Source organism: Sorex araneus, chromosome 1 (genome assembly GCF_027595985.1).
Source record: "Sorex araneus isolate mSorAra2 chromosome 1, mSorAra2.pri, whole genome shotgun sequence".
NCBI lineage: Eukaryota > Metazoa > Chordata > Mammalia > Eulipotyphla > Soricidae > Sorex > Sorex araneus.
This window is the reverse complement of record NC_073302.1, coordinates 2097564-2111817: the sequence shown is the minus strand read 5'-3', so window position 1 is coordinate 2111817 and position 14254 is coordinate 2097564. Positions and strand designations below refer to the sequence as shown.

The 14254-nt window shown below is 66.5% G+C and overlaps 1 protein-coding gene across 1 annotated transcript in view; it reads left to right on the top strand.

Annotated features, from left to right (window-relative positions):
• CFAP77 (cilia and flagella associated protein 77) overlaps nt 1-12989 on the top strand; it is a 74453-nt gene extending 61464 nt beyond the window's left edge. Inside the window, exons 4-6 of the mRNA XM_004613438.2 lie at nt 25-130; nt 373-474; nt 12710-12989. Coding sequence (XP_004613495.2) covers nt 25-130; nt 373-474; nt 12710-12832 — 331 coding nt within the window. The 3' untranslated portion in view covers nt 12833-12989. The remainder of the gene's footprint in view (nt 1-24; nt 131-372; nt 475-12709) is intronic.
• The last annotated feature ends 1265 nt before the right edge of the window (nt 12990-14254 follow it).

Sequence of the window (14254 nt, the reverse complement as noted above, 5' to 3'; positions counted from 1 at the left end):
CTGAGCCCGCCTGGTTCCCCGCAGCCCGTCCACGCCGCTGTTCGACCTGCTGCGCCACCAGTACCAGCGGCTCTGGGCGCAGGAGCAGGCGGCCGCGCGCAAGGCCATCAAGCTGGAGAGGAAGCACAAGGTGAGCGCAGGGGCGCGGGGACCCCCGAGCTCTGAGACCCCCCTCGGGGCCGGCAAGGGGCGCGGGGACCCCCGAGCTCTGAGACCCCCCTCGGGCCAGCGAGGGGCGCGGGGACCCCTGGAGTTCTGAGACCCTCCTCGGGGCCAGCGAGGGGCGCGGGGACCCCTGGAGCTCTGAGACCCCCTCGGGCCGGCGAGGGGCGCGGGGACCCCCAAGCTCTGAGACCCCCTCGGGCCCCGCAGGTGAACCTGGGGAAGCTTTACGAGACGCGGAGCTGCCAGCTGAGGAGGTACCAGCCGCCCGTGCAGTCCCACAGCCTCTGGCACCTGCCGCGCTTCCAGAAGGTCAGTCCCCCCCCCGCTGCCCCCCCCGACCCCCCTGCCGGGGCCCACGGCTCCTCACACCCCGGCTGTAATAGCTGCGCCCCGAGGGGCCCCTAGCAAGAGGGGGCCCCCGGGGACAGTGGCATGGGCAGGGGGATTCCCTTCAGTACTCTCGCGGTCTGCCAGGGGCTGGAGGGGCAGGTGAGTGCAGGGGGGCGACGGGGAGAGTGGGGAGAATGGGGGGCTCAGCCTCCGAGTGGGCCTCACCGAAGCCCTCATGCTTCCGGCCACATGCCGAGCCAGGCCCCGGGGGTCCAGGCACCCCGTCCAGGGGGGCGGCAGAGCAGAGCTGGAGTCAGAGGCGCAAGGGGACTCGGGAGGGGAAACATCCAGAATGGCGGGGGGGGGGCATCAGCCCAGACTCCCCGCTGAGCCTGCAGCTTCTGCGTGTGTCGCCGATGTGGGGTCTGGGGCCCCAAAGCCGCAGCAGCGCCCCAGACTCCGCCCTCGATGCCGCTGTCCCCAGAGAGGAGACGGCCCCACCTCACGTGCCGCCTCACTCTGTTTTGTTTCGTCTTTGAGGCCACACCTGGCAGTGCTCAGGGGCTCCTCCTGTCTGCACTCAGGAAACACTCCTGGCGGTGCTCGGGGGGCCACCTGGGATGCCGGGATCGAACCCGGGTTGGCCGGGTGCCAGGCAAACGCCCCCCTCGCTTCGCTGTCGCTCCCGCGTCTCAGTCTTCTCTGCGTCATTTCCAACATGGAGTTTGGGATCTTTTCCCCAGTGCGAGAAGCGCTCGTGGACAGTGGGAGCCCCCGGCCCCCCAGGCTGGGCCTGCTGCAGGCGGGAGCTCCCACACCCTCCTCGCAGGGACCCCCACTCCGGACTCTGCCCCAGGCACTTGCCGCTCCCGGCCTGTCCCCTTCCCGCTCGCCCCTGTCCCCAGAGCCTCCGCTGGGCTATTTGTGACTCTGCCACGGGCGGGTCCCCCCACCCTGAGCCTCCCGGGTGCCGCTTGTGTAACACCAATTAAATTGCTGCTTTCATGCTGCCAGCCAGCCGGCGGGGCTGATGCTAATGGGGGCGTCTGTATTTAGGGGCGAAACGCCAGTGGCATCGGGGCCTGTGAGTCATCGTTCCCGGGCCCGGGCCCCCGAGTGACAGGTCTCAGCCGTGCCTGGTGCTGCACGCCGGGGCCCGGGGGACTGCGCCCCGAGTGACAGGCTCTGAAGATGCGCCCGGTGCAGGCAGCTGGCCGGGGCGGCCTTGCCGGGGCCGGAACAGGGGCGAGGCTCGGGGGGTCGAGGACGAGCCCCTGCCTTGGGCTGCGGCGGGCGGCGAGGCAGGAGGCCCCCTTACCCCTCCGGCCTGCGCCGACCCGTAAGGACGCGGCCAGGAAAGTCCCTTCCTTGGCTTCAGCAGCTCTCACTCATCAGCCCTGTCCCGGGCGTCACTCCCAGACTGGCTGCTGCCCCCCCCGTTCTATTAGGGATTCCGGGGGGCCAGGAGACCCCGGAGAGGAGGCTGATCCTGGCACTGAGGGCACCAGAGCTTGTAAACCAAACCGTTCCTTAGTAGCACCAGCCATTGTCCTAAGGCAGCGGGGCTGAAGGCAAAGGCCAGTGAAACGGAGTCAGTTTGCCCAGGTGATGCCAGGGGGGCTCTCGAGAGGAAACAGCGGGGTCCTGAGGCGTGTCGGGGTACACACGCTGACCCAGAGGTGCTCGTGCCAACTTCTCAAAGAGATTTTGTTTTGTTTCCTTTTGTGGGGGAACTCAAGATTCGTTGAGTGACTATCTGGCATATATCTGGCAGTGCTCAGGGATGACTCCTGGCTCTGTGCTCAGGATCAGTCCCGGCAGGCTCAGGAGACCCTTCGGGGTGCCAGGGATTGAACCCAGGTCAGCCAAGTGCGAGGCAAGCACCTTCCCCGTGGTCCCATCTCTCTGGCCCCTCAAGTGGATTTTCATTCCATTCCGGGCCGTAGTCGGCGGTGCTCTGTGCTCTGTGCTCGAGGGCCCCTTGTGGAGGTGTCGAGGGAAGCAGGGGGTGCGGAGGGCGGAGTTGGGGTTGGCCACGTTCAAGGGAGAGCGTTAACCCCTGAATGGTCTCTCAGCTACTGAAGCTGGTTCTGCGTCTCCACCATCGGGACCCGGGCCGGGCCGGGCCGCCGGCTGCTGTGCTGCCAGGCAGGGGTGGGGGGGGCTGAAAAACCAGCAGGACCTGCGGCCTGGGGACACGTTCCCAGACAGCACAGAGTCCAGCCGCGGGGGCGGGCCACAGGCCACCTGAGGGTCCGGAGGCCCTTGTGGGCGTCTGCGTCCCGTCAGCTGAGCCCTGTGCAGTCTGTGACCCCCCCCGACGCTCTGGCCATGGCACCCCCGGACTGGGGGCCCGGCCCAGCCCTGCCACCCTGGACACTCTGGCTGGTCAGCGGCCTGGCGGGCAGGGTCGCACATAGGCAGCCGGGTGAGAGGGATGCTCGGCCCCGCTGCCCTGAGGGACACGTCTGTCCTCGCCTGGGCACCCATGAGATGGACAGACGGGCGCCCCGTCCAGTTGGGGTCCCAGCTGGGCCTTCACCAACTAGCATCCCCCTGTAGGAGGCGACCCCAGCCTCTCCCTCCCTGCCCAGAACATTCTCCCCGCCGTGCCCAGCTGCCAGTGCAGCGCACGCGCTTCCAAGAACGTCCCCTTGACTTGCTGCTCAGCGCTAGCCGGACAGAGCACATGGGAAGCGCTTGGGGAGTCTTGAATCTCAGACGCTTTTCTATGATCTCCGTTGCCTTGGCCAAGCTCTAATCCAGCATCTGTCCATCTACCCATCATCATCCATCTGTCCACTCACCCATGCATCACCCATTCATCCATCCATCTCCCCATCTACCCACCACCCATCCACCCATTCACCCATCAGCCATCTGTCTATCCACCATCCATCCATCATCTGTTCCATCACATCCATCTACCCACCCACCCATCCATTATCCGTCCATCCATCTATCTCCCATCCATCCATCAATCCACCTATCTATCCATCGATCCATTCATCCATCAACCATCCATCCATTCATCCATCCATCATCCACCCATTCACCCATCTATCCATCCATCCATCCATCCATCCACCCATCATCTATCCATCTCCCCATCATCATCTATCTACCCAACCATCCATCATTCACCCACCCATCTATCTACCCAGCCACCCATCTATCCATTCAACCACCCATTTATCCATCTCCCTGTCTTTCCATTCATCTGTCTGTCCAACTACCCTCCTTTCCATCTATTTTCATCCATTCATCCATTCATCCTTCCTTCCTCTCTCCCTCCCTGCCTTTCTTCTTTTCATTATTCTATCATCCAGCAAGATTTGTTGCCTGTTGAACCCCTAACAGTAGAATTACTCCAAGACCTTTGTTCTGTGTTATATTTGTTTTTGGGTCACACCCAGCTATGTCCAGGGCAACTCCTGGCACTGTGCTCAGGCGTCCCTCCTGGTGGGGCTGGGGGCCCACACGGGATGTTGGAAACTCAGTGCAGATCGGCCACGTGCAAGGCCAGCGCCCACCCCCCGCCCTTACTCCAAGGCCTCTGGTGGTCTCCCGTCTGCTGAGTGTCCCTCAGCGCTGTGTCCAGATGTGGCTTTGCTCCCTTGCCCTGACCACTCGGTGCTTACAGGCTGAGTGTTTCATGGACTTGGCCTCAGAAGCGGGACAGAAGGTCCCATTTCTTCAGGAAAAAACACCCTCTGCCACGGTCATTCATCGCCGCCCTCCGGGCCTCGCGAAGGTGCCCGAGGCCAGGGGAGGGGTGTGGGCTGTGGGGTGCACCCACGGCGGGGGACCGTGTGGCTGCGACCGGAAGGCACCCGCTGAGCAAAGCTGGCGGCAGGAAGACAGACGCAGGATGACCGACCTGCGGCACGCGGACGAGTGGGCGAGGAAATGGAGTAAGCGGGGGAGCCTAGATGCCCCTGACCCCAGCGTGGAGCGAGGAGAAAGAGGCGGGAAGCCGTTGCGGGGGGGGGGGGGGGGGGAGGACGGGGAGTGGTGGGCGGGCGGCCTCGGGGCGCCAGCAGCGCCATACGGGGAGTGGCCGCGCCAAGACCCAGGACAGAGGCGGCAGCGCTGGACACTGAGATGCTGCCGCCGCTGGGACTCGACAGGGGACAGTGACAGGCGGGGGTGGGGGGGACACGGGCACACTGGCCGGGGGAGTGGGACCCGGGTGCTGGGACCGCTGTTGGGACGTTGTAGGCCTGAGACTCGGCGCTCAGTACCTTTGCACATCAGCTAAACGGAGAGAGAAACCCTCCCCGCGCCCCTTGCCCCAGCAGCGGCGAGGGAGGCAGCCACCCACGGGCACCCTCGCACCCTCGTGGCCGCCCCGCCTCCGAGAGCCGCCCGCCTGGGCCAGCGGGCACCGGAGCAAGGCTCAGCTCAGGACTTCATTTGCAAGCGAGCACAAAATCAAAGACTTGTCGCGGGAGGGGCCGCGGGAGAGGCGCCCGCCTGCCGCAGGGCCCCAGGCCGCTGGGTTTCCGGGAAAGTAATTAAGGAGGCCCCGCGGCCCAGGCGCTGGAATCCGGTGCTTGCAGGGGACCCGGTGTCTCTAGCCGTAGCCGGCGCCGGAACGAGGCGTCCGAGGGGCAGAGACGGGCCCGCGCGGTGCCCCCTGCTTCCCCGTGCCGCCCCTTGCGCACCCTGCTCGTGTTGTCTTGTCGAAGACACGGTGGGCAGTAAATGAGGGGCCGTGGGGGTGAGATTAATGGCCCCACCGGCGGGCCACGCTGGCACCTGGCGAGGCCAATTAATATTTATCAAGTCCCCCGTCTCCCCGGCTCCGAGAGTCCCCGTGCAGAGCCGGCAGCTCCGCGGGGCCTGCTGGGGGCACGTTCAGGCCGGAAGCCAGCGGCCGCCTTGCTTGGGGGCAGCCCCCGCTCTCGGCGGGGCGGCCGTGCTTAGCCCCGGGGCGCCGCTCCGTGCCCTCCGTCCGGGCCCTGCGTCCAGGCCCCGCTCACGTCTGTACTTGATACTTCCGGGCAGGGGCCGTGGACTGCGTGTCCCCCTGCCCCCGGGGTTCCCACCCGGTGGGTGTCCACCCCTGGAGTCGACAGGAAAAGGGGGGCCGCCCCCTCCAGCAGCTGGACTTGTCACAGGGTTTGCTGACAAGCCCCTCTCTGCCGTCTCCGCTCCGTTCACTCCTCCCCCAGACAGGTTTGAAAGGCAAGAAGTCTGGGACACACACACACACACACACACACACACACACACACACACACGCACGCACACGCGCACACACACACACACGCTCGCCCCGCTGTCCACTTGGCCCGCGGCGCCCAGGGGGGAGGCCTGGGGCCCGGCCGTCTCACCTGGCCCCACAGTACAGCGCCTCCAATTAAATCAAAATGGGTTGTTTTTAATGGTCTTTTACACTGACAAGTGGGCGATCATTCCGGGCCCACGAGCTGTCAGGGAACCAAGGCAAATCCTCCGCTGATAATGCCCAATGCTTCCAATTAGGCGCCGGCCCGCTCCTGGCGCTCGCGATTCCCCAGCCGGCCCCCGGGCCCCTCCGGCACGGGCTGTTTCTTCTCGCCTGCTCCGCCGCAAATTACAGACACAAAACGGAACGGCCCCGCACCGCCTCCGCCACGCCAGGCCCAGGCCCGGCTGGGTTTAATGAGTCGATGGAAGTTCCGGGGCTCGGGCGCTAAATTCTTTTCTTGTTTGACAGCTGCTCGGCTCAGGCGAGTGTTGACCTTATAAAAGATTTAGTGTTTCTCATTATTTCCTGTCAGGCTTCACAGGTGAGGGGGCTGCGGTTATCATTTGCATCCAGGGGTGCGTGTGTGCGTGTGTGCGTGTGCGCGCGGGGCCGGAGGTGGAGTGAGGGCAGCGCTGGGGTCTTTGTGGCCCCGTGGTGCACGTGGCCCCTGCACAGGGACAGCCTGCTGGGCGGGCCCGTGTTCCAAGGAGCGGTCAGCCCGCGCCCGTCGGCTCTTGGGAGAAGCGTCTGCGGCACCCAGACCACCCGGTGGAGCTCTGGTGGGTGAGGGGGTAGCGAGCACGGACAGACGACCTGAGCCGGAGTGGAAACTGCATCCAGGGGGCCAGAGAGATTGCTCAGTGGGTAGCGTGCCTGCCTTGCATGCAGCTGACCCGGGTTTGGTCCCTGGAGCCCCAGAGGGCCCCCCTGGTGGCCACCGCCCACCACGCCACCCAGAGTGATCCCTGAGTGCAGGGGCAGGAGCAAGCCCTGAGCACCAAAGACAAAGCAAAAGCCCAAATGAAAAGCACATCTGTTCTTCCGGGACCCACTGGGCGCCACGTCCCTGCCGTCCGCTCGCACCCTGTCGGGGTTCAGGGCTTCCAAGGCTGAGCACCTCCCAGGGTCTCGCGTTCCCTCCCAGAGACAGAGCGAGGCGGCTGTCGGTCCCGGGGGGTTCCCGCACCCCCTCTTCCAGAGCGGGCAGTTCTGAGCCCCTGCCTCAGCCTCCACAGTCTGCTGCTCGCCCTCCAGTGCTCACCCCTGCCGAGAGGAGCTCAGTCCCGTCCAGCTCAGTCCCCGCAGGAGCCCGCGAGTGCCTGGGGCCTCAGCACCGACGCCAGGAGTGAAGCTCAAGAGGAGCCGTGAAAGAACTGCCACCGGGCTGAGAGGCAGCACAGCACGCGGCCGACCCGGGTTCGATTCCCAGCATCCCATAGGGTCCCCCAAGCACCTCTAGGGGTGATTCCTGAGTGCAGAGCCAGGAGCAACCCCTTCGCATCGCCGGGTGTGACCCGAAAAGCAAACAACAACAACAACAAGAGCGTCCACAGCACCAGGTGTGGTCCAAAAACAAAAGGAAAAAGAAAGAAAGAAACTGCCAGTGCCACACACCGGGAGGAGCCGTCCAGGGCCGGAGATGGGCCGCAGGCGGGCGTGGCTGCGCACTCCACGGACCCAGTTCAACCCCCAGCCCTCCACATGGTCCCCTGAGCCCCACCAGGAGTGATTCCGGAGCACAGAGCCAGGAGCAGGTCCCGAGCACTGCCAGGTGTGACCCCAAAAACAAACAAGTGAAGAAAAGACGTTTCTTGTTTTTTTCTGGATGATCCGAGAAGACATTTACAGAAACGGAAACGAAACAGAACCCCTGGGGGGGAAGGTGGGCAAGGCGGGCCTCGTCGAGATGGGAATCTTAGCGGTTCCCAGTGGTGGTCAGGAGAGCGAGGATGAGGAGCAGGGAAGGGGCGGGGCGGCCACAGTCTTGGTGAGCCACATCGAGGGGTTAGTGGACGCACCACGGCCGCCGAGGGTGGGAAAGCTGACGCAGCTGTTTGTGAGTGGGAGATACCCCCAGAGGCGGAGTGCAGACGGCCACCGGCATGGGGAGGGCACCCAAGGAGCATCCACCCTGCACGGCCACACCTGCCTTGCCCGGGGACAAAGACACGCAACCCCCTAGGCTGGCCTCGACTGCCCGATCCAACCCAGCCCAGGGGGCCCACGTGCCGGGACTGGCCACATGGTCCCTGCGGGGTCGGGTTCCACGGCACCCTGGGCGCAGTCACCGCGGCTGTGCCACAGAAGCCTCTGGAAGCCACGGGGGTGGGGGGACTCCTGACTCCTGGGGGGGCTCAGGGCACCTGGGGCAGGCGTGTGCCTGCGCCTGCCCCCCGCCAGCTGCTTTAGGAAGATCAGCCCATCTGGAGGACGCGGGAAGGTGCGTGGTGACCCGGGTTCCGTCCCCAGCTCCCCGGACAGTCCCAGCCCGGCCTCTGCCCAAAGTGGACTCAGCCTCTGCTGACCACCCTGGACTCATCCGGGAAACCATTGAGGCACAGTGATGCGGCTCCTAGAAGAGGTGGCCGCGGCCACTGACCGGCTCACTGGCCACCGTCACTGATGGGCTCCCTGGCCATGGCCACTGACCGGCTCACTGGCCACCGTCACTGATGGGCTCCCTGGCCATGGCCACTGGCCGGCTCACTGGCCACCGTCACTGACCGGCTCATGGCTGGCCCCTCTGGCCGGCACAGACGCACACGCTGGTCCCCGCCGCTGTCTGGCTGGCACACGCTCGCCCGCTGTACCCGCCGCTCTGGGTGGGTGGTGGCCACAGCCCCCGCACCCGAGCCCCTGCCCCGGGCAGCGAGGGGCGAGCACGTGGCTGGGCGTCCCCTGGGGCGGGCACGTGGGGTCTGGGCGGTCACAGCGTCCTTGCTCCGCTGGCTCCGGGCACAGAGAGATTAGGCGCGGGCGGATAACGAGTCGGGGGCGGCACCCCGGGGGAGCGGCGACCCCGTAATGGCTTAAGCCGCGGGGCCCCGCCCTCCGCGCGGGCATCTGCGCCGCGGCCGCCCGTCCCCGGGGCCCCTGACCTGCAGCGGCCGCCCGGCAGGAATCACTGACCTGAGACCGCGCGGGCCCCTCATTAGCCGAGACAGCCCCTCAATCTCGGAGGCACCGTCTCCCCAGTCACCTGAGCCCTTGTCACTTGAGAAAAAACTAAACTAAAATCTCTATAGCTGTCACTTTTTCAGCTTCCTGCCAGATTTAGTCCTTTTTTATTTTTTTTTCCAAGCCTGACTATTTTCCCCAATCCTGCCTTCCGACTTCCCAGGCCCCCGTCTCAGCGCGGGGAGGCCCAGAGGGCTGGGGGGCTTCTTGCTGCCCCTTTGGGGGGCTGGGGGCCTGCCGGCATTGGAGCCGGTGATGAGGGGCTGCTTCTCCTGACGTCCAGCCCCAGGACCAGGGTTCAACAAGCAGCAGGGCCCAGCGTCCCCCGCGGGGCTGCCCCCAGTGACCCCGCAGCTAAAGCTTCAGCCGAAGACCCAGGAAAGAGAAGAGGAGAGGCACGTGGACGGCAGCGCCGGCCTCCAGGGGGGCCAGCGGCGTTTCCTTAGGCCGAGAGGAAGTGGGGGGCTCGGGGAGGACACAGGCCCCGGGCCACGCTGCTGGTGGCAACAAAAGCAACAGGGCCGCCGACTCAGCAGTGAGCCGTGGACCCCGGGGAGGGTGTCTGCACGCGCCCGCCCGGGTTCCAGCCCGGCACCAGCCGCCGCCCTGAGCCCAGGCCAGGCCGGTGCAGCCCCCAGAACACAGGCCAGAGCAGAGGGGCCTGGAGGGACGCGCGGGACGGGGTCTGCCGCCTGCTCCCGTGGCTTCCCCCCTGCAGTCGCCCCCCCCATGGGGTTTTCCTCTGGGGGAGAGAGAACGGGGCCGGGACGGACGGCAAGTGGCTCGCCTGAGCCGGACCCCGTGCCCCAGCCCGAGAACCCGACGCCACCCGGGACTCCCGGCCACCCGCCCCCAGGCGCGCCTGAGCACCACCCAGAGAGGCGCGGCCCGAGGGCCGTGAGCAGACGAGGCACCGCCAGCCCAGTGCTGCCGCCAGTGACAGGGAGGGGCGGGCAGTGGGGACAGGAGAGGGCACGAGGCAGGTGGTGATTACATGCAGAGCCGACTGTAGCACAGGGCGGCGGGACATGCTCTGCACTGGCTGACCGGGTGCAGCCCTGGCACCCCACCCGCGGCTCCCCTGGACCCCGCCAGGAGCCAGCCCTGAGCACAGAGCCAGGAGCCAGCCCTGAGCACAGAGCCAGGAGTGAGCCCCGAGCACAGGGCCAGGAGTGAGCCTGTGCACAGAGCCAGGAGTGAGGCCCGAGCACAGAGCCAGGAGTGATCCCCGAGCACTGCCAAGAGTGTCCCAAATACTCTCTCCCACTCATAAAAGGAAAAGGGCCTGATTCATGGGCATTACTTTGATATCAAGATACTAAATTAGAAATAGTCTGAAACATAACTCACAAGACTACCTGGACATGTGTTATTGTTATTGTTTATTGTTAGTACTTTTAGTTTTGGGGCCATTCCCAGAGGTTCTCAGGACTTACTCCTGGCTCTGTGCTCAGGAATCACCTCTGGCTCCGGAGACCATATGTGGTCGGGGGCTCGGGCCAGGCTGGCTGTGCCCATCCCGCTGCCCTCCCGTCCCAGCCCCCGCCAGTGTTAGAGTCAGGGCCAGGGGCTGGGGAGCCCTGGACGCAAGCCCATCACCTCAGGGCCCCGCGAGCACCAGTGGGAGTGACCCCCGGCCCCAGAGCTGGGAGGAGCCACCGGGTATGGCGCCAACACTGGAAGCCAACGAAAAGTTAAGGAGCAGAGAAGAAACTCAAACAGGGCTGGAGCGATAGCACAGCGGGGAGGGCGTTTGCCCTGCACACGGCTGACCCGGGTTTGAGTCCCAGCATCCCATGTGGTCCCCTGAGTAATTCCTGAGTGCAGAGCCAGGAGGGACCCCTGAGCATCACCGGGTGTGACCCAAAAAGCAAAAAACCCAAAAAAACAAAAAACCGAAGAAGAAACTCAAACTCGTCCTCCTGCTTGGCTTCTCTAGAAAGACCCCCCAAGCCTGCCCACCCCCAGGCACTGGGCTTCCCTGCCCCCCGCCCCGTCACCTCATACAGGATGTGCTCGGACCCCATGTCTTATGGGGGGGCTCTGGGTGGTCCCTGGGGTCCTCAGCCTGTGACCCTGGGGCCATGCGGTCATTATTTTGGGCGATGCTTGTCTGCAGACCCCCTTCCACCAGCCCCAGCCCCACCCTGGTGCCCCCCAGCCTCGGCGCCTCCCGGCCGAGCTGTCTCCTGCCACGGCCCACCGGTTTCCCGGCTCTAGGAGGGTCCCTGCCGACAATTCAGCAGCCTCTCGGGGGATTCCGCTCCCTGGACGTCGGGAGTTCTGCGGGGCTCTGACCACAGGCAGCCGGAAGCTGGCTCGTCTGACAGTGCTCTGCTCAGGCTGTGGGGGCCTGGGGCCGGTGGGCTGCAGACAGAGGTGGGAGCGCATGTCCGGTCCTCGGCCACCACTCGGCCACCCACCCCGGGCCCCTCTGCACACCCGGCCCCCACTCGGGGCTCCGTCCCCCCGACGTCTGGGGCTGCAAGGAGGGGCCTGGCCCACGGCCAGGGACGGGGGTCGCCCTTCGGGGCTCCCGGCTCTGCCCGGGGCTGGGGTCTGGCCAGCCCTGAGTGCCCATGTCCCTCTGGCCGAGATGCTGCCTGAGTCTGCCCCCTCCTGCCTCCCTTCCTGGTTCTGCTGGTCCGGCCCAGCCCCATGTGGTCAGGCGAGTGCCGCCCACTTCATTCATTCGCTCCCTCATTTCTTCAGCTTGGCTGCAGACCCCCCGGCTCAGGGGTGACATCTGTGCCAGGAGGCTCCTGTGGGTCTGTGACGCGGGCTGGGGAGGAAGGGCGCCCAGGACGCAGCCCGCCCACCGGATCCCCCACGCCCTCGGTCCCCGTGGGTGACCTCACCCTGGCGCTCACGCTTGGCCGCGCCTGCAGAGTCTCCGGGCAGACTCGGCCCACGCAGGCCCCGCCGGGAACAGGCCCCGCCACGAGGACCCCAGGGGACATGCGGGACCCCAGTCCTGGGGCTGCCCTCAGCAGGGCCCCCGGGCCCTCGAGACTCTCCAGGCCCTCCCGGGCAGCACAGCCTCCCCCGGGGTCTGCCCTCGGACCCCCCTTCCCTCTGTGCTGTCCTCGCAGAGGCCACTGGGTGGTCCTGCAGCCGGGGGGCCCGGGCTTTGGCCTGCCGGACAGCGGGCACTGCTGGGTGTGGGAAGGTGCCTCGGCCCCCCAGGCAGCTCAGCAAACTGGGGACTGGAGGGAGGCCAGGGGCCGCTCTGCTGGGGGCTCCGGGGCCCCACCGCCCGCACAGCCCTGGGCCCCTCTGCCTTCCACGTGGACAGACCGTAGGTCCTGGGACCACCCCCCAATCTCCTCACCACACGACAAGCTTCCACAGTCCCTGCCTCCCGCCTCCACACAGGGTGTGCCCTGCAGCAGAACATTCTGGAAAGAATCCAAAGCTTGGGGCTGGAGGGACGATACGGCTGGTAGGGTGTTTGCCTTTCACGCTGCTGACCTGGGTTCGATCCCTGGCATCCCATATGGTCCCTCGAGCACTGCCAGGAGTGACCCCTGAGCATCTCGAGGTGTGACACCCGCCCCTAAAAGAATCCAGAGCTTAAGGCCCGCCAAAAGCCACGGTAGTTTCCCACGCACTGGACACGCGTGCGCGCCTGGCGGGTCGCTCCCGCCGCAGCAGAGGCCCAGGGTCTGGGGGTGCCACTCGGAGCCCCCAGGGGAGCAGGAGGAAGTGCGGGTGCCCCGGAGAGGGCTGCAGGGCCTGTCAGGGGGGGGCCTCAGGGGGCCCGGAGCCCCGCTGCCCACTGACCGGCGCCCTCTGCCGCAGGTGGGCGCCCAGCTGGACACCTTCCCCACCGAGGCCGACCGCCAGCGCGCCCTGAGGGCGCATGCGCAGGAGCGCGCGGTGCGCCAGGGGGCCCTACGCCTGGGCAACTACACGCAGCCCTGACCCGCCTGGCGGCCCCACCCGGGTCAGCCCCGACCAGCCCGCACGTCACCAGGCTGGCGACCCCCAGACTCCGGGGTCTCGGGAGAGCCCGGCTGCACCGTCCCCTCATGCGGGTCCCACCCATCAGGTGGGTGCTCCCCGGGAAGCCCCTCCCGGTCGCGGGCGCCCCCCGCCCCGCATGCGCTCCAGCCTTCCCCACCGGTGACACCCAGAGCTATTTTAAATAAACGCCACGTTCTTCTCCCGGCGTCTTCTTTCGGGGTGGGGGGGGGGTCTGGCTGCTCGCGGGGCTCATCAAGGGTCTTCTCCAAGGCAGGGCCGCCCCGTCGCCACCCCAGGGAGGCCCGCCAGGCCAGCAGCCAGGCTCTCCGTGTGAGAGCTGGGTGACCTTGAGCTGGTGTCCCGACCTCTCTGTGCCAGGGCTGCAAGAAGACCCACCCCACGTGGCACTGCACCTTCCTCCAGCTGGATTAGACGCGACCGCGAACATGAGCCACGTGGCGTCCGCCCCGGGGCCCCAGCGTCGGGGAATAGAACATTGTTTCCCTCGTGCGCGAAGAAGCCCCGGCGGGACCAAGACCTCCAGGCCCAGGCGCATCAAGAAGGGAAAGGCCCCGCCCCCTCCCGGCCCCTCAGCCCCGCGGGCGCAGCCCCTGAGCGCCCCCGGGGCGGCCCAAAGTTCCAAAGCAGAACCAAGACCTGGGGAGACTCTGCCCCGAGCTCGCGCCCCGCCGGACCGGCAGCGGGAGCACTCTCGGGAGCCACGAGGGAGGCTCTGTCGGGCCAGGAGCACTGTCTCGGGAGCAGCGGCACCGAGCGGCGGCCAGGGGCACTCGGGGCGGGGAGGCGAGCCGGGCCAGCGGGCGCCCGCGGGAGCCGCAGCGGCCGGCCGCGCTCCTTGTCCTGCAGCGCCACCCAGCGGCCGCCGGGCGGCAGGCGCGGCCCCCTCGGTCCTGCCTGCGCCCACGGGCCGCCCACCTTCCCGCGCGCGGCGTCCAGCAGGGGAGCTGCAGCCCGGCCGCTGCCCCCGGAGCCGGGGCGGGCAGTGGGGGGCCACCCTGGGACGGCGCTGTGGGGGCCTGGGGGAAGGGGGTTCCTGGGAACCGGCTGGTGCTCACAGGCACACACATGCACACACATATGCACGCACACATGCACGCACACGTGCACACGCATGCACATACATGACACATACACATGCCCATACATGCATGCACACACATGCATGCACACGCATGCATGCACACGCATGCACACGTGCACACGCACATGCACATGCCCATACATGCATGCACAGACATGCACACACGCAGGTGCACACACAGACACATGCATACACTCACGTGTACACACAAACGCACACGCTCACAGGCACGTATGCTTACACACCCAAACACATACACTCAAACTCACATTCCCACA